Consider the following 19,884-nt stretch of genomic DNA (forward strand, 5'->3'; position numbering starts at 1 on the left):
CAGTGCTGAAGTAACCAGCGAGCCCTATTACACAATGGATTGAGCTTGATAGTTTTGGAGCTGCCGCTACTTCTGTACAACTGACTGGCAGGGGTATGTGGTCTCCTGTGGATAGGCAGTCAATATAAGAATTCTGGAAAACTCATTGGACCAAATTTTGAAGACGTTTGTTCTTCAAGCCAAGAGTTGCACATAAATGTAGATAGAAAAAGCAAAAAATATTACTTAAACTAAAAAAAAAAAAAAAAAATATATATAAACTTACTGAATCATGAGTGAGGTAGGTGTCACAGTAATCGCAATAAAACCTGCACAGAATGGAAAAAAAGAAAAGAAAATTAGCATCTCATACATAGCACAGAGAAGAAAAGATTCAGCTTCCCCATCTCTGTTGGACACCCTAAGGCCCCTTTCACACGGGCGATAATTCCGCACGGGTTCAATGCGTGACGTGAACACAATGCACCCACACTGAATGCTGACCCATACATTTCAATGGGGCTGTGTACTTAAGCGATGTTTGTCATGCAGCACTTTTGCGTTGCGTGAAAAATCGCAGCAGGTTCTATATTCTGCGTTTTTCACGCAATGCAGGCCCCATAGAAATTAATGGATCTGTGTGAAAATCATAAAGCAAGTCCTTTTATCTTCATTCAGCAGGACCTGCGCTGATGTCACCACGCTCACCACGTGGTGAGCGCGATTATGTCAAAGGTCCTTTTGTAGGTCCTGAAAGAAGACGAAGACTATGCAGACTGTGCGATCAAGTGGATGAGGTGAGTTAAGTCCAGGTTCGGGCCTGGGTACCACATTCAGTTTATCACACGCGTGCAAAACGCATTGCACCCAATGTGATAAATACTAAACGCAACTCAACCAAAACTGACAAATAGCGTGCGCACTCGCGCGGGTTTGCCACAATGCACACGGGACGCATCGGAAGCAAATCCGGGACACCCGTGTGAAAGAGACCTAAGGGCCAGTTCACAGACGACTCAATTTTGGAAATGCTGCCGATTGGATGTAGACTTCAATTCTTCGTATTAAGGCCATTTTCACACCTCTGGTGTGAATTATGGCAGAGATCAGCCTGAACAGCCACGCAACAAAAGTAAAAGAGGGAAGCTCACTGAGGCTGTAATTAATGAGGGACAAACACGAATGTACAGTCAGCTGATAACCAAACAGTTAACACAATTATACGAATCAAAGGAATGATGGCTCTCAAGGTGAGATGAGACAGTCCCGACCACCTCCCGGCTGGGAAACAGCAGAGGGCTCTGGCACTCGGAGTTTCGGTAGTTCCCACTGCAGTGCATGAAAGCTATGGTAACAGCTTAGCACAGCAAGCCATGTCATTTCTGAGTTGGGAAAAACACATAATCTGCTGTGCTACTCTGTTTCCATAGCTCTCATACACCACAATAGGAGCTACTGAAACAGCAAACGACGAAGCGCTCTGGCGTTTACCAGCTGGGACTACGTCTCATTTCCTGACCAAGCCATTCTGAGAGCGTTTTTTTTTTTTTTTTTGTGGCACATTGTATGTCATGTTAATGGTAAGTTTGAGTCAATATGACTTGCATTTACTGAAAACATGGAAAAATTCACAATTTTCTAAATTAGAATTTTTGCTTTTAAGACAGATAGTGATCTCAAAATACTTAATTAACATTCACCATATGTCTACTTTATGTTGGCATCATTTTTGTTATTTTAGGGGGAAAAAGTAAATTTGGAATAATTAACTTTTCTACATATGAATTTCTCTTCTTATGGCAGATAGTTATATTTCACAAAATAATTACTTTACAATTTCCATAGGTTATGTTAGGTTTGTAAAGGTAATTTCATTTTTTAGGATGTTGGAAGGCTTAGAAATTTATAAACAATTTTTCAGCAAAATTTACAAAACTATTTTTTAAGCACCAATTCAGTGATTATGGGTCGTTTACATTATGTAAGCCCCTCAGATTACCCCATTTTAGAAACAACCCTCAAATTATTCAAAACTGATGTTACAAAACGTTGTTAACCCTTGAGGTGTCCTACAAGAATTAAAGGGCTTCTGTCACCCCACTAAACTTTTTTTTTGGTTACTTTTAATCCCTATACTGCGATTTATGCATACATACTGTAATTAATCATTTTGGTTCAGCAGATTATGTTAAAAACGTACTTTTAAAATATGCAAATTACCTTGCTACCAGCAAGTAGGGCGGCTACTTGCTGGTAGCAGCCGCATCCTCCTATCCTAAAGACGCCCCCTCCGCATGTTGATTGACAGGGCCAGCGGACGGGATCTCTCTGCTGGCCCTGTTTGCATTCAAAATCTGGCACCTGCGCCGATGACGTCACATCCACACCTGGCGCAGGCGCATTGAGGAAGGAGCGCCGAGCGAGCGTCCCCCCTCAATGCGCCTGCGCCGGGCGTAGATGTGACGTCATCGGCACAGGCGCATTGAGGATGGAGCGGCCGAGCGAGCGTCCGCCTCTCAGTGCGCCTGCGCCGACTGAAGACAGGTATGGGGCAGGCGCCAGATTTTGAATGCAAACAGGGCCAGCAGAGAGAGATCCCGTCCGCTGGCCCTGTCAATCAACATGCGGAGGGGGCGTCTTTAGGATAGGAGGATGCGGCTGCTACCAGCAAGTAGCCGCCCTACTTGCTGGTAGCAAGGTAATTTGCATAATTTTAAAAGTACGTTTTTAACAATCTGCTGAACCAAAATAATTACAGTATGTATGCATAAATCGCAGTATAGGGATTAAAAGTAACAAAAAAAAAAAATAAGTGGGGTGACAAGCCCTTTAAAGGAAAATGGGGGTGAAATGTAAAAATTTCATTTTTTTCACTTTTTTTTTGTAAATTTTTCCTTGTAACAGCAAGGGTTAAAAGCAAAATAAACATTACTCTGAATATGCAGTTTACAGAAATACCCCATATGTGGTAGTAAACTGCTATTGGGGCACATGGCAGTGGTCAGAATGAAAGGAGCGCCATATGGTTTTTGGAGGCAGATTTTGCTAGAATGGTTTTTGGGCACCATTTTGAATTTGAAGACACTGACGTAAACCCTTCAGTGGTAACCCTAAAAAAAAAAAAAAAAAAAAAAAAAAAAAAAAAGACCCCATTTTGGAAACTAAACCCCTCAAAAAATGTTTTAAGGGGTGTACTGAGCACTTTGACCCCATAAGAGTTTTACGGAATTTGGAAACACTTGGCTGCAAAAAATAGAAAGGGTTAATTTCTTCCAATAAAATGTTTGCTTTAGTCCCAAATTTTTCATTTTCACAAGGGGTAACGTGAGAAAAATCCCTGCATAATTGGTTACAAATTTTCTCCTGAACACGGCAACACCCCATATGTGGTGGTAAACTGCTGTGGGGGCACATGGCAGGAATCAAAGCAAGAAGCGGAGATTTTGATTGGTTGACAGGTGCCATTGGTTTTTATTTTTTTGAGTGATTGTCTTGTGTGGGGGTTCATTGGCACCATTTTGGGGTATATATGACTTTTTGACCACTGGATATTATGCAGTTTGTGAAGTGAGGATACAAAAAAAAAAAACACCATCTGTTCGGGGCTGGCATAGTTTATTTTTACAGCGTTCACCTGACAGTACCGTATATCATGTGATATTTTTATTGAGCAGGTTGTTACGGGCGCAGCGATAACAAAAATAAAAATAGACATATTGGGTAAGTTTTACAACAAAGCATTTTTGAATAGCATAAAATCTTGTTTTTAACGTTGCCATGTTCTGAGAACCATATTTTTTTTATTTTTCTGGCAATTGTCTTAGGTAGGGTCTCATTTTTTACAGGACGAGATGACTTGATTGGTACCATTTTGGGGTACATACGACTTTGATCACTTGATATTACTTTTTGTGAGGCAATGTGACAAAAAAAAAAGTTTGGCATAGGCATTTTTTTTAATTTTTTTTTTGAACATTCACCTGAGGGGGCATATCATGTGATATGAATGTCTTTTTGTTACTTGAATTATTTTTTTAGGTAAAACTATTTTTTTTTCTCATTCCCCTAGGGTTGTTGCGATACCAACATTTTGATTAGATTTCGATACCATAAAAAGTATGGGTCTGGATTCCACAGGCAGGGTGAAGGAATGACCAAGAGAGAAGCTGATGTCTCCTCCCCATTGCTCCGATTGTAGTAATTACCATACGGAGCAGGAGATGGTAACTGGGCCACAACGGGCGAACAGAGCGGAGCCCAGGAATAATAGTAAGTGCATGGAGATCCCTGGGCGCTGCTCTATGTAGCCTGCTACTTAAAGTCCAGACCCATGAAAGGTCCTCCTATCATTGGTGGTGCAGTGCACCCGCCCCTCCTCCGCCCCTTTCTCTTTATTGGCAGCGCGACACAGGGGGGAGGGAGAGACTGCTTCCTTCGCCCCTGTGCTGCTGAGGAACATGAGCGTGCTGACAGCAGCGCACTCATGTTATGACATGAAACTACGCAGCGACAAAAGTATTGCTTGGGTATCGAAATTTCGATACCTGCAACAACCCTAGAAAGCTCCCGTCCCGATGGGGGTCGCATAGCATTATATTGCTTTATGAGGCTATGTAACCCTTAGGCCTGTTTCACACAAGCAGATGCAGAGCGTGTCACCCACAGTGTGAATGACAGCCAAGCCCCGCACTGGACAGCAGAAACAAGGAGCATTAACATGATTGATAATGCTCCGTGCCTCTTTTTTTTGCTACAAAATCAGTGACAACTATCTCTCTGATTTTGTAGTAAAAGATCACAGAGAGGCACGGAGCATTATCAATCATGTTAATGCTCCGTGTCTCTGATGTCCAGTGCGGTGCTTTGCTGTAATTCACGCTGCAGATGACAAGCACTGCATCCGGTCGTGTGAAACAGCCCTTAGAGGTCTGGAATGTATTGGATAACACTGACAGCATTAGGTCAGTGTTATTCGATATATTCCAGAAATTTCCAACATTCAGGGGGGACAAATGGGATCCACATGCCCTGTTGGAAGTTCTGATAATACTGGACGTTCTACAGGCAGGGTTAGATTTAGGCCTTAGGGTAAGCACACTAAGGCCTCATGCACACGACCGTTGTTGGGTTCCGTGTCCATTGTTCCGTTTTCCGTGATATTCTGATATTTTTTTTTTTGGGCGATTGTCTCAGGTAGAGGCTCATTTTTTGCGGGATGAGGTGACGTTAGATTGGTACTATTTTGGTGGGCAAACGCCTTTTTGATCGCTTGCTGTTCTACTTTTTGTGATGCAAGGTGACGGCTCTACTAATTTTAATATAAAATTTATATTGCCTAGGTTAAGGCTGCACCCACTTGGTAATTTGGAAAGCACTGAGGGTGAGAGTGGGTGGTGGCCTTTTAAACTCTGTGTTCCTGCCCCTACAGAGGTCAAGGGTCAATCTCATAGTAGAGCCGTCATGGTGGACTCAAGGAAACAGAATTACCGGTAAGTCTAATTACGGTTTTTCCATTTCGTCCACCATGACGGCTCTACTATGAGAACTACCAGATTATTAAATAGGGTGGGTAACTGCTTGCAGAACCTTCTGACCGAAGGTCAAGTCCGCAGAAGCCGACACATTAATTCGGTAATGTTTGATAAAAGGCATTTATACTCGACCAGGTGGCCGCTCTACAAATTTTGTCTAAGGAGACACCTCCTCTTTCTGCCCATGAAGAAGCCATAGCTCTTGTAGAGTGAGCTTTTATTATTTGTGGGGCCGTTTAGACCCGACTTCTGATAGCAACAAATAGTAGATCTGATCCATCTTCCAATGGTGGCTCTGGATGCCTTTTTTCCCTTGTTTGGACCTGCATATTGAACGAAAAGATTATCATCCCTCCTAAATTCCTTTGTTGAATCTAGGTACTGTATGATAGTATCCCGAACATCCAGGAGTTGGAACTGATCTTGTGATGGACAGTCTTTGGGAAAGGATGGAAGAATAATATCCTGGTCTCTGTGTAAGTCCGACACCACTTTCGGGAGGAAACCCGGATCCAAAACGTAAAACTATTCTGTCTGGGAAGATAGTGAGGTATTGTTCCCTGCAGGACAGTGCCTGGATTTCGCCTAGTCGTCTGGCTTAAGTAATTGCCACTAGGAAGGCTGCTTTTAATGATAGGTGTTTGAGTGAGATATCCTGGATAGGAGAAAAAGGTGAACCTGTAAGACTTCTCAGGACCAAATTTAAATCCCACTGAGGCATCCTAGGGGTTAGGGATGGCCTCAACCTGGAGGCAGCTCTTATAAACCTCTTTATCCACCTATGAATGGCTAGGTCCGTATCATAGCAAGCCCCCAAGGCCGAGACCTGTACTTTGAGAGTACTTGGTCTGAGGCCCAGATCTAACCCTCGTTGGAGAAAGTCTAGAACTTTTTCAATATTTGGGGAAGAGTTTACCGGAGGAGTCTGGCCCAGCCAACTACAATATCTCTTCCATATTTTAAGATATATCGCAGAGGTGACTTCTTTCCTGCTAGATTTAAGGGTATTTATAACCTTCTCTGACAGCCACCTGCTTTTTAGGACCTCGCGTTCAGGATCCAGGCAGATAATTTGAACAGACCGGGATTCTGGTGAAGAATTGGGCCCTGAGAGATGATGTTCTCCTGTGGAGGGATTTTCCAGGGTTCTTCCAGAGCTAGCTCTTTTAGTACTGGGAACCAATTTCTTTTTGTCGAGTATGGGACAACCAGTATTACTGTTACTGGGTCCAACCTTATGTTCTGCAGCACTCTGGGTATTAATGGCCAAGGGGGAAAGGCGTAGGCTAGATCCCAAGTCCACCTGATTGAGAATGCATCTGTTGCCCAAGGGTTGTCCCTTGGGTTTAGGGAGCAGAAGGGATGGACCTTTGAGTTTTTCCTTGATGCAAACAGGTCTATCTCCGGGTGATCTGATAAAATACGTCCGAGTTTAGGGCCCATTCTCCAGGATCTATGGTTATCCTGCTGAGGAAATCTGCCTGTATGTTTTCTGCACCCTTTAAATGGATAGCTGTGATGGAAAGAACATTTTTTTCGGCCCAGGAAAATATTTTTTCTGCCAATTCTTTTAAGCTTGTTGATCTTGTGCCCCCATGATGTTTCAGGTATGTGACAGCTGTTATATTGTCTGAAAAGATTTTTAGGTGTTTACTGGAGACCTTGTCCTGTGACACCTTCAGCACCTCCCAGATCGCCCTCAGTTCTCTGTGATTTGATGAACATTTTGTCATGGCGCCTGACCAAGTGCCCTTGTAATTTAGCGAGCCTATTTTTGCTCCCCATCCTGTACCACTTGCATCCGTGTTTTTTTGTATCTCTGGATGTTTTTACCCAGGGTATCCCTTTTAGCAGGTTTCTCTCTTCCGTCCACCAGTTTAAATCTGATCTTATGTGATTTGGAATGGGGATTCTTTTTTCTAGGGAGCACTGTCTCTTGTCCCAATTTCTCAGGATCCACAACTGGACAAACCTGGTGTGAGCCGGAGACCAAGATACTGCTGTTATGCAGGAAGTCATCCATCATACCCAGGAGGCTCATGGCACTGCGAATGGAGCACTGAGATTGACTTTGGAATTTTTTAGTTTTGTCCATAAAGGATGTAATTTTCTCCTGAGGGAGGGATGTAACCTGGGAGACTGAATCCAGGATCACTCCCAGAAATTTCATTTTGGTTGAAGGGATTATACATGATTTTTTCAAGTTTATTACCAAACCTAGGTCTGAAAATCTGTGCATCAGATCTCTGGTAATGCTGGTTGTTTCCCGCTCTGAGGGTCCTAGGACCAGAAAATCGTCCAAGTATGGGAATATTTTTATTCCTTCTGCTCTCAGGGGGGATATCATCTCTACTACGAGTTTCGTGAATACCCTTGGGGCAGATGAGATTTTAAAGGGTAACAGGGTGAACTGGAAGTGTTTTACCTCTCCTGAGCTGTCCACTAGGGCGAATCTGAGGAATTTTTGAGATGACTTGTTTATGGGGACATGATAGTAAGCGTCCTTCAAGTCTATGGACGTCATGAAGTCTCCTGCTTTGATCAGGGGATTGATGTTAAGGATTCCATTCTGAACTTCCTGTATGTGACCACTTTGTTTAGTCCCTTTAAATTTATAATGGTGCGGAAGGTACCATCTGGTTTTTGTACCAGAAATAAACTGGAATAGTAACCCCTTCCTCTTTCCGTACTTGGACTTCTGTCACAACCCCTGAGTCTATAAGCTGCAGGACCCCTTGCCAGATTTTTTCTATAATTGTTGGGCTGTGTGAAGTTATTTTGAACTTTTTTGGAGGGGCTGAGGAAAATTCTATCCGGTAGCCATCCCGAATTATGTTTAAGGCCCATGGATTTTTGGTAATGGATTCCCACCGGGACAGAAAATTCCGCAGTCTTCCCGCCACTCTGGCGTCATTGTTTATCTGACTGCTTATTCTGGGGGTTGAGAAGGAACACTCTGCCTTTTCCCCCTTTTTGGCAACTCCACCTACCCCCCTTCCCTTTGCCCCTATAGGGTCTAGTCTGGGAATTGAAGGAACGAAAGGGCTTCTTTTTAGTTTTTTTCCAGAAAACCCCTTCTTTTGTCTGCAGCCTTTTCCAGGATGGAGTCCAGAAAAAGCTATATAGGAGCATAGCTTGGCTTTTGATGCTCTATCCCCTCCCCAGGCTTTCATCCACAATGACCTTCTAGCGGAAATGGTGAGGGCCGCATCCTTAGTGGCAAACCTCACTGACTCCGCCGAAGCATCCACCAAAAAGGCCGTGGCAGACCTGAGGAGTGGGATAGAGTTCAATATTTCTTCTCTAAGGGTTTTGTTTTTGATATGCTCTTCTAATTCGTTAAGCCAAACACACATAGATCTTGCAACCGACGTCGAGGCTATGTTGGTTTTAACCCCAAACATAGATGCCTCCCAGGATTTTTTTTTTAGGAGAGAGTCGGCCTTCCTTTCCATTGGGTCCTGTAGCTGTGAAGAGTCCTCAAATGGGAGGGAAGTCTTTTTAACGACTTTAGCTACTTGGATGTCAATTTTGGGGGTTTCGTTAAATAATTTGACGTCCGCTGGGTCAAATAACAGCCTATTTCCAAATTCTCTGGATACCCCGTCTTCTTTCGGGGTCGGTCCATTCATCTAGTATCATGTCCTTTAGGTTCTCATTCATTGGGAAGACTTAATTTTTTGGCTCTGAGTCCCCCAAACATTTCATCTAGGACGGACCTTGGTTTTTTCACCTCCTCAATCCCCATGGTTGCTCTAACAGCTCCTCCATATCTTTGGAAGAAAATAAGTATTTTTTACCATCTTCCATGATTTCACCCTCTGATAGAACGTCAAGATCAACATTCTGTCTAGAGGTGGAGGCCTCCTCGTCCATATCCTCTGAAACAGAGGAGGATGGGGCGGGTAATCTAGGTTTTTTTGCCGGAGGTGTAGGCGGGATTGATTTGAGGGAGGCCAGAGAAGACTTAATTTCGTTTTGAATAAGTGATTTGACCTCGGACAAAATGGACGGTTGCTCCTCTTTTATGAGATCATTTATGCAACCTTGGCAGAGCTTCTTTTTATAATTCTCAGGAAGCCTCTTGCTACAAGTTGCACATCTCTGAACTTTAGATCTTGTTTTAGGCTCTTTAACTCCCTATAAGAGAGGAGCAGCTAGGTATCAATAGACAAATAACAAAATAAGTCAAAAAAATGATACATCATTTGTTCTTTCCCCACAGGGGAACTCACTGTTTGAGAAGCCGAGGGGGCTTCAGATTCCATCTGGGCTGCAGAGGCGTCCGGGGCTTCAGGTGCAGACATCTGTGTGTGAATGCTCCAGGAGGAAGATCGGTGTGTGCCACTGCCTGTTTGAAACTGCCGCCTCAAATAGTCAGCACGGCGTCTGACATCATCACAGTACGCCCGATCCAAGCTCCGCCCCTTCCGCCGGAGAGCAGAGTGTAATGCTGAGGCTTCCTACCGGAGTCGGCGTGCAGCATGCTTCTGCTTTCGTGCGGTCAGCTTCCTCAATGTAGGGAAGGGGGACCGACACTGTGGGAGGGATACAGGCTCCTGCGGCAGGAACGAGATCGGCTCCATAAGTATCCCCTGCCCAGCTTTGGACCGGACCGCAGGGGAAGAGGACCAAATCCTCAGGTACTTTTAAAAATAAAAAAACTTTCTTCACCTCCATCAGGAGGGCTCTCTGTGTAGTTGACCCCGTAGGGACAGTAAACACTGAGGGTGAGAGTGGGTGGTGGCCTTTTAAACTCTGTGTTCCTGCCCCTACAAAGGTCAAGGGTCAATCTCATAGTAGAGCCGTCATGGTGGACGAAATGGAAAAACCGCAATTAGACTTACCGGTAATTCCGTTTCCTTGAATCCACCATGACGGCCCACCTTGAGATTGACCCTTGACCTCTGTAGGGGCAGGAACACATAGAGAGTTTAAGAACCCCCCACCCCTCCACCTCCTCAGTGCTTTACAATTACCCGAAAAGGTGGAACAAAAGTAAAAGGATATTAATCCATACCCTTAAACTCCTATCTATCCTAAAGTACGTAAGTATGAAAAGATATATTCGTAAGCATATATCTCCCCTTTTTATTTATTTATTTTTTTTTTTTTTTTTTTGGGAAGGGGAATAGTATGGGCCGTCATGGTGGATTCAAGGAAACGGAATTACCGGTAAGTCTAATTGCGGTTTTTCCATTTCATCCACCATGACGGCCCACCTTGAGACATAACAGATAACTAAAAGGGTGGGGATAACGCCTGTAAAACCCTCCGGCCGAAAAGAGTTTCATTCGAATCCGGAAGATTAAGACGGTAATGTTTTACAAAGGTATTGGTGCTTGACCAGGTTGCAGCCTTGCAAATCTGGTCAAGCGAGACTCCTCCTTTCTCAGCCCAAGAGGAGGCAGTGGCCCTAGTAGAGTGGGCCTTAACATTATCAGGACTGGGTATATTCTGGAACCTGTAACAATATTCAATGGTGGATCTGATCCATCTGGCTATGGAAGACCTAGCTAGTTTCTTTCCCTTATTTTTCCCCGAAAACTGAACAAGGAGATTGCCATCAACCCTAAAATCCCTGGTATAATCCAGGTACTGGATCACTGTATCCCTGACATCTAAGAGATGTAAATTAACACTAGACCCTGAAGATTCAGATCTGGGGATGGAAGGTAGAAAGATCTCCTGTTCCCGATGGAAGGGAGAGACTACTTTTGGGAGAAAACCTGGATCGAGAGTTAAACGGATGTGATCTTGGGTGATCTGGAGGTAGGGTTCCCTACAAGAAAGGGCCTGGATCTCTCCAATACGTCTTGCTGAGGTGATAGCAATTAAAAAGGCAGTTTTTAGGGAAAGGTGTTTTAAAGAGATTTCCGAGAGGGTCTCAATCTTGAAACCGCTCTAAAGAACCTCCTGATCCATCTGTGGCTAGCTAGGCTGCAGTCATAAAAGGAGCTGAGAGCAGAAACCTGGACTTTCAGGGTACTAGGTCTTAGGCCCAATTCCAAGCCGCACTGTAGAAAATCCAAGATCCTATTGATGGGAGGGGAGGAGGTGTCTGGGCGCTCCACTCCTAACCAGGAACAGTATCTCTTCCAGATCTTTAGGTAGATGGCAGACGTCACATTTTTCCTACTGGCCCTTAGGGTAGATATCACTTTTTCTGAAAGACCCCTGTTTCTTAATGTCTTGCTCTCAGGATCCAGACTGACAGTTTGAATATCCCGGGGTCTGGATGAAGTAGAGGGCCCTGGACTAGAACATCTTTCTGGAAAGGGATTTCCCATGGATCCTCCAGCGATAGCTGTTTTAGAGTGGAGAACCAACTCCTCTTCGGCCACAAAGGGGCTATTAAGATCAGAGTAGTTGGTTCCCCTAGGAGTTTCTGGATGACCCTGGGAAGAAGAGGTATTGGGGGGGAAGGCGTAGGCCAGGTTCCAATTCCAGTGTATCGATAGGGCATCGATTGCCCAGGGTCTGTCTTCCCGGTTTAGGGAGCAGAAGCATTCCACCTGCGCATTCTTTCTGGAGGCGAACAAGTGTACCTCCGGACGGCCCCATCTTTCCGAGATCTTCCGGAAGATGTCCCTGTTCAGAGACCATTCTCCTGGATCTATCGTCCTCCTGCTCAGGAAATCTGCTATCGTATTTTCGCAGCCCTTTAGGTGGATGGCGGAGAGAGATAAGACGTTCTCTTCTGCCCAGGAGAAGATTCTTCTTGCTAACACACCCAAAGGCCGTGACCTTGTCCCTCCTTGATGTCGCAGATAGGCCACCGTTGTGGTGTTGTCGGACATTACTCTTAGGTGTTGCCCTTTTAAAAAACTCTCTCCCCTTACTAACGCCTCCAGGACTGCATACAGCTCTCTGTAGTTTGAGGATTTGACTCGTATCTCGGCTGGCCAGGAGCCCTGTAGAAGATGATCTCCAATCTTTGCACCCCAGCCTCCGAGGCTTGCGTCCGTGATAACCTGAACTGCCGGATGGTTCTGCCACTGTAGGCCTCCAAGCAGTCTTCCTCTTTCTTTCCACCAGTCTAGGTCTGTTTTTACGGCCTGCGGGATCCGGAAAGTCTTGTCCAGACTTACCTGCTTCCCGTCCCAGATGCCTAGGATCCAACTCTGGATCACCCTTGTGTGGCCTTGGCACCAGGCAACCGAAGGGATGCAGGCTGTTAGGCTTCCCAGGAGACTCATGGCCTTCCGGATGGAGCAACTGCGAGACCTCTGAAATGCTCGGATCTTTTCCACTAGAGTCGTGGCCTTGTCCCGAGGGAGGAAGGTTCTTAACAGGGATGAGTCCAGCTCCACACCCAGGAACCTTATTCTCCTGGATGGGATTAGGGTGGATTTCTTTAGATTTATGATCCAGCCGAGATTGTTTAGGAATTCCGAGAATCTTTGCGTAGCTCGGAGGTTCTCGGACTCTGTTTTGCCCAGAATCAGGAAGTCGTCGAGATATGGGATGATTGTAATTCCCTCTTGACGAAGATAGGCCACCATCTCTACTACTACTTTTGTGAAGACCCTGGGGGCCGAGGAGATACCGAAGGGAAGGGCCACATATTGAAAGTGATGGATTGATCCGTCTTGACCCTTTATAGCAAATCTTAGATACCTCTGAGAGAGATGATGAATGGGGACGTGGTAGTAGGCGTCCTTTAAATCGATCGATGTCATGAACGCCCCCTTCAGGATCAGGGGAATTATGGATGGGATTGTTTCCATCCTGAACCTCCTGTATAGAATGGACTTGTTTAGGGGTTTTAAGTTTATAATGGTGCGAAAGGATTGGTCTGGCTTTTTTATTAAAAAAAGGCTGGAATAAAACCCTCTCCTTTCCTCTGGGATAGGGACCCTTTGAATCACCCCTAGGTCCAAGAGGTCTTGGACGCCCTGCCAAATTTTTGGAAGTTCTGATCTGCGCTGGTGTGAGATGCAGAATCTTCCTGGGGGGACTGATGCGAATTCTATCTTGTAGCCCTGAGAGATTACATTTAGAACCCAGGGATTTGAAGTTACCTGTTTCCAGGAAGATAGAAAACCCATCAGTCGCCCCCCTACTCTGGCGTCACTGCTGTTTGTTTGGTCTATTTTGGGGGTTGAGTATGAAGCCTCTTCCTCTCCCTCCTTTGGGATAGCTCCATCGGCCAGTTTTCCCTTTCCCCCTGTAGGATCTCTGCTGAGGCTGGAATTGACGAAAGGGCTTCTTTTTAGAATCTTTCTCCTCTGGGAACCCCTTTTTCTTGTCTGCTGCCCCCTCTAGGATTTTATCCAAAGTGGGACCGAAGACAAATTCCCCTGAGAAGGGGATGGAGCAGAGTTTAGCCTTGGAAGCCTTGTCCCCAGACCAGGCCTTCATCCATAACGCCCGCCGGGCTGCATTAGAAAGAGCCGCATCCTTGGCTGAGAAGCGGATCGACTCTGCAGAAGCATCGGCCAGAAATGCAGTGGCGGAGCGTAGAAGAGGGAGCGAGTCTCTGATCTCTTCTCTTGGGGTTTTATTTTTCAGGTGTACGTCCAACTCCCCTAGCCATATATACATTGCTCTAGCAACAGAAGTAGCAGCGATATTAGTCTTGACCCCAAACATGGCTGATTCCCAGGATTTTTTTAGGAGCCCGTCCGCCTTTCTATCCATAGGATCGTTCAACTGTGAGGAGTCTTCAAAGGGTAGAGCGGTCTTCTTTACTACCTTAGCCACTTGTAGATCCACTTTAGGGGTCTGATTGTAAAGTTTGCATTCAGTCGGATCAAAGCAGAGCCTGTTTCTGAACTCCTTAGGAACGCCTAACCTCTTCTCCGGGTCTGACCATTCTTCCATTATCATCTCCTTTATATTTTCATTAATGGGAAAAACTATAGGGGATTTAGATCTAAGGCCCCCCAAACATTTCGTCTTGTACCGTACGAGGTTTAGGGGTATCCTCGATACCCATTGTGGATCTAACTGCTCTCAGCAGCTCCTCCATTTCATCAGCGGAGAAGAAATATTTTTTATCCTCGTCCGGAATTTCCCCGTCAGACAAGGGTTCCTCATTAGGAAATTGTCTGGATGAGATGGAAGCCACTTCCACCTCCTCGCCCTTTTCTTGGAGGGGATAGGAGTACTAGCGGGGGTTGTCAGGGTGGCTAAAGAGGACTTAATTTCGTCTGCAATAAAAGATTTCATTTCAGACAGAATATCTGGTTGTTCTTCTTTCCAAATTTCCGATGTGCAAGATTTGCACAACCTTTTTTTGTAGTTCTCAGGGAGACGCTTAGAACAAGCGCAGCATTTTAGGAGTTTGGACTTTGGCTTTGACTCCTTGCTGCCCTGGAGAGGAAACAACCAGATATGCCAATTAGAATTTCAATGTCAAAAGACTGAAATATATACCCCCCCCAAAGTAAAAACTAACGATGTAATCCTCCCTGAGGAGGATCCTCTCCACGTGTTGGCCCCTGTAGGGGCAGGAAAGCACTGAGGAGGTGGAGGGGTGGGGGGTTCTTAAACTCTCTATGTGTTCCTGCCCCTACAGAGGTCAAGGGTCAATCTCAAGGTGGGCCGTCATGGTGGATGAAATGGAAAATGATGATTACACTTACCGGTAATCGGATTTTCCTGACCCCACGACAGCACCACTGAGAGATGGCTCCGCCTCCAAGGACAGGAAACCTGTAGCATAAAAAAGGTGGAGCCACTCTCCCACCTCAGTGGGTTTACAGAGTATGAGAGGGACTCCCCTTTTGGTTAATACAATATCTAAATCCTTTTTTTTTTTTTTTTTTTGCATATCACCACGTGAAATCTTAACACCAACCACCACCTTAGGGAGGGAATTAGATGGGTGCTGTCGTGGGGTCAGGAAAATCCGATTACCGGTAAGTGTAATCATCATTTTTCCCCTCCCCCACGACAGCACCACTGAGAGAGATTTCATAGAATCTAAGGGTGGGTACCAACTTCTAACACCTTTGTGCCGAAAAGGAGGTCAGATATAGAATCAAGTTGTAATCTATAGTGCCTATAAAAGGTAGATGGAGAAGCCCAGGTGGCAGCTCTACAGATCTGATCAACTGACACACTGGACCTTTCTGCCCAGGAGGTAGATACCGCTCTGGTAGAGTGAGCCTTCAAGGATAGTGGAGGAGAAACCCCAGAACAAGAGTATGCTAGAGAAATCAGCTCTCGAATCCATCTAGCGATGGTACTCTTAGAGGCAGCATTACCTCTCCTAACCCCCGCATGTAGGATCAACAAAGATGAGGACTTTCTCCAGTCCCTGGATCTTTCTAGGTACTGGATCAGGCACCTTCTTACATCTAGGAGATGCCATTTCTCTTCATCCTCATTCTTTGGATCTGGAAAAAAAACTGGGAGAACTATCTCCTGTAACCTGTTGGTCCTAGAAGGGACTTTAGGAACGAATTTTGGGTCTGGCCTTAACACTACCCTATCCTCTCGTATAGTCATAAACGGTGGATTAATGGACAGGGCCTGGATCTCACTAACTCTTCGTGCTGAAGTGAGGGCTATCAAAATCACCAGTTTCAGAGTTAGATTTTTTATGGAGCTATCCTCGATAGGCTCAAATGGATGACAAGTTAAGGCTTTCAGAACTAAATTCAGATCCCAGGGAGGAAACCTAGGCCCCCTCACTGGAACAATCCTATCTACTGCCCTGAAAAATCTGACTATCCAGGGATCCATGGCCAGACTTCTACCACTTAATCCCGAGAGGGCTGAAACTTGAACCTTTAGGGTGCTTTTCGCTAAACCTAAGGTTAATCCCTGTTGTAAAAATTCCAACACCTGTCTAGTGGAAATCCTTTCTGGCCAAACATTAATGTCGAGGCCTGAAAAGGATAAGAATTTTCTCCAAATTCTAGCATAAATCGTGTTGGTCACTTTTTTCCTGCTTTTCAGAATTGTGGAAACGAGAGCCTCTGAAAAACCTTCCCTGATTAAGTGTGCCCTTTCAATCTCCAAGCAGTGAGATGGAGGGACTCTACCTCCGGATGCATTACTGGGCCCTGCCTTAGGAGATTCGGGATCTCGGGGAGAACCCAAGGTTCCACTACCGACATGGACCTGAGGAGGGAGAACCATGCCCTCTTTGGCCAAAAGGGGGCGACCACTATCATGTCCGACCTCTCCTCTCTGATTTTCCTGAGCACTCTGGGAAGGAGCTGAAGAGGGGGAAAGGCATACCCTAGATGAAACTTCCATTCCAAAAGGAAGGCATCCACCCCAACCGGAGATTCGTAAGGGTTGAGAGAGCAAAATTTCTCCACCTGCCTGTTCTCTCTGGTGGCAAAGAGGTCTATCTCTGGGACCCCCCATAATCCTACAATTTTTGCAAATATCAAGGGATCTAGAGACCATTCTCCCTGTCTTAATCGGTGGCGACTCAGAAAGTCGGTCTGGACATTCTCCCTTCCTCTTATATGAAGAGCGGATATGTGTGTCACCTGACTTCTTATCTCCCAAAATATCAACTCTGTCTCCCTCATTAAAGATCGGGATCTCGTACCTCCCTGACGGTTCAGGTATGCCACTACCGTCCTGTTGTCTGACATGATCCTGACATGCTGGTGATGAATCTCTGGAAGGGCTGCTCTTAGGGCCAATAACACTGCTCTCAACTCCTTCCTGTTTGAAGAGAATAGTCTCTGTAACGGGGACCACCTTCCCTGCCTTAACTGATCTTGGAAGTGTGCCCCCCACCCCCATGGGCTGGCATCTGTCGTAATGACTACCGGATCTGGGTAATTCCATGGGATACCCTGATCTAAATTCTTTACCTCCAACCACCAGTTGAGGGAGATAAGAGTCCTCCTGCACAGATTCATCTGGGAGTCCAAGGTAATCTCCTTCCGTCCAGTTACCTGCAAAATATTCTCCTGCAACTGTCTTGAATGGAACTGTGCCCACTGGACCGCTGGTATACAAGCTGTCATCAAGCCTAATAGAGACATGGCTTTCCGGACCGACATTCCCGGATTTTTCTGAGCTTTCCGGGCCTCGTTCCGAATTTTCTCTATTTTCTCTACTGGAAGAAAGGTCCTCTGTCGCAGGGAATCTAGCCGCAATCCCAAAAAGGTCTGTACCGTGCTGGGTTCTAATCTGGATTTTTTCATATTGATCATCCACCCCAGATGCTCTAGAATCCGAATCACTCTCTGGACAGATTTCTGACACTTCTCTTGTGATTCTGCTATTATTAAAAAATCGTCTAGATACGGCAGGAAAAGAATATCCTCCTTGCGGATAAATGAGGCCACTTCTGCCATTACCTTGGTGAAGGTTCTTGGTGCGCTTGATAGTCCGAAAGGCATAGCCTGGAACTGTAGATGTCTGGTCCTGCCCTTTCTGACTACCGCCACCCTCAGGAATTTCTGGAAGAAAGGATGCACCGGAATATGCAGATATGCATCTTTTAGGTCTAACACTGCCATGAAACACCCTTGGAAGACTAAATGAATTGCCGATTTTATGGTCTCCATTTTGAATTTTTTTATGACTAGGGATTTGTTTAATTGTCTTAAATTTATTATAGTCCGAAATGAACCGTCCGGTTTTTTCACCAAAAACAGAGTCGAGTAAAAACCTCTCCCCCACTCCATTTCTGGTACTGGTATCAACACCTTCTTGACTATTAATTGATCTACCTCTTCTGTCAATCTTTTGGATTCTCTGGTGACCACAAATCTTTGTGGGTAATGTCTCTTGAATTGCAGTCTTAAACCTTCCATCATAATATTTGTGACCCAAATGCCTGCTACATCTTTCCAGGCAGGAAGGAAGAATCTTAATCTCCCCCCTACCTGTAGTCTGGCGTCATTTTTTGGACATCTTATCCTTCTGGGAGGAGGAGTTCCCGAACATAAAGCCCCTACCTCCTGACCCCCTGGGTCTGGTGAACTGATCCCTGTCTCCTGACTGTCCTCTTCCCTGAAATCTTGATGTATTCCGAAAGGGACGCCTGTAGGGTCTAAATTGTGAAAAAGAGGATTCCTGTGGCATCCTCTTTTTCCTATCCGCTGCTTTCTCTAGGAGAGCATCCAGCTCTGGGCCAAACAGGAATTGACCCTGACAGGGAATACCACATAAGCGCTGCTTAGAAGCCATGTCTCCTCCCCTCCAGTTCTTCAGCCATAAAGCTCTACGGCCTGAATTAGAGATGGAAGCAGACCTGGCCGATAAACGAACCGCCTCAACCGAGGCGTCGGATAAAAAATCCGCCGCCTTCTGTAAGGTGGGTAAAGAAGCTAGAATTTGTTCCCTAGGACACTTGTCCCTTAGCTGTCCTTCTAGTCTTTCAAGCCAGATGGCTAATGACCTAGCTGTGACCGTTGCGGCTATGTTGGGCCTGAAGGAAGCCGTAGATGCCTCCCATGTATTTTTAAGGCAAGAGTCTATTTTTTTATCTAATGGATCCTTCAAAAACCCCATATCTTCAAATGGTAGGGAAGATCTTCTGGACACCTTGGATATTGCCACATCTAATTTGGGCGCTTTGTCCCAGGACGTAGTGGCCTCTTCCTCAAAAGGGTATTTTCTTTTGAAATTTTTACTTATAAACGCCTTTCTGTCAGGTTTTTTCCATTCCTGATCTATTAGGGCTGAAATGCTTTTATGTAAGGGAAAACATCTCTTTTTCTTTTCCCGTAGTCCCTCAAAAACTGTATCGGCCATGGATATGTCCTCTCTGACGTCTTCCAATTCCAAAGTAGCTCTAATGGTCTTCAGGAGTTTTTCTGTATCCGTTACTGGAAACAGAAATTTTTTCTCTTTCTCGTCTTCTGATAAGGATGAATCCTCAGACTCCTCATCCCTATCCTCCTCACTATCATCTACTGACTCCACCTCTGAATCTACTCTTTCCGCTGCTTTTTTAGGTTTTTTTGAGGTTTTAAGGGACTCCTTAACCTCCGATCTAATGAGTGCTCTAATACCCTTCATAAAATTCGGGGATTCTTCTGCCAGTGTTCTGTCAATACATTCCTGGCATAGTTTTTTAGAATAAGATGAGGACAAGGGGCATCTACATAGTGCACATTCCTTATTCTTTCTCTTTGATGCGACCTTTTTAGGTGGTACCTAAGAAATGACAGCAGATACAAAGAACATCATCAGTATTTATATCAACCGTTGCCTCTTACCCCTTCAGAAGATTCTATACCGGCATCTGCTTTTCAGCGTCCACTTCTTCTGACCTCTTGTCCTCCTCCATAATATACCTAGAGGCATAGAGGTTTTTAGGAAAAATATGAAGCAGGGAACAGCACCTCTCCTTGGAGAGTTCCACATGTTCCCCGGGAGCTTTCTTGTGCCAGAAGTCACCAACCTGGTCCGGATGCTTTCTGAAAGGAAAAATGACTAGCAG

At 45.2% G+C, this 19,884-nt stretch overlaps 1 protein-coding gene across 1 annotated transcript in view; it reads right to left on the minus strand.

The window, feature by feature from the left end:
* SNRPC (small nuclear ribonucleoprotein polypeptide C) overlaps positions 1–19,884 on the minus strand; it is a 65,275-nt gene that overhangs the window by 39,042 nt on the left and 6,349 nt on the right. The window contains exon 2 of the mRNA XM_040424156.1: positions 266–308. Within this exon, the coding sequence (XP_040280090.1) occupies positions 266–308 (43 nt within the window). The remainder of the gene's footprint in view (positions 1–265; positions 309–19,884) is intronic.

The sequence above is a fragment of the Bufo bufo genome, chromosome 3, assembly GCF_905171765.1.
Source record: "Bufo bufo chromosome 3, aBufBuf1.1, whole genome shotgun sequence".
Lineage (NCBI taxonomy): Eukaryota > Metazoa > Chordata > Amphibia > Anura > Bufonidae > Bufo > Bufo bufo.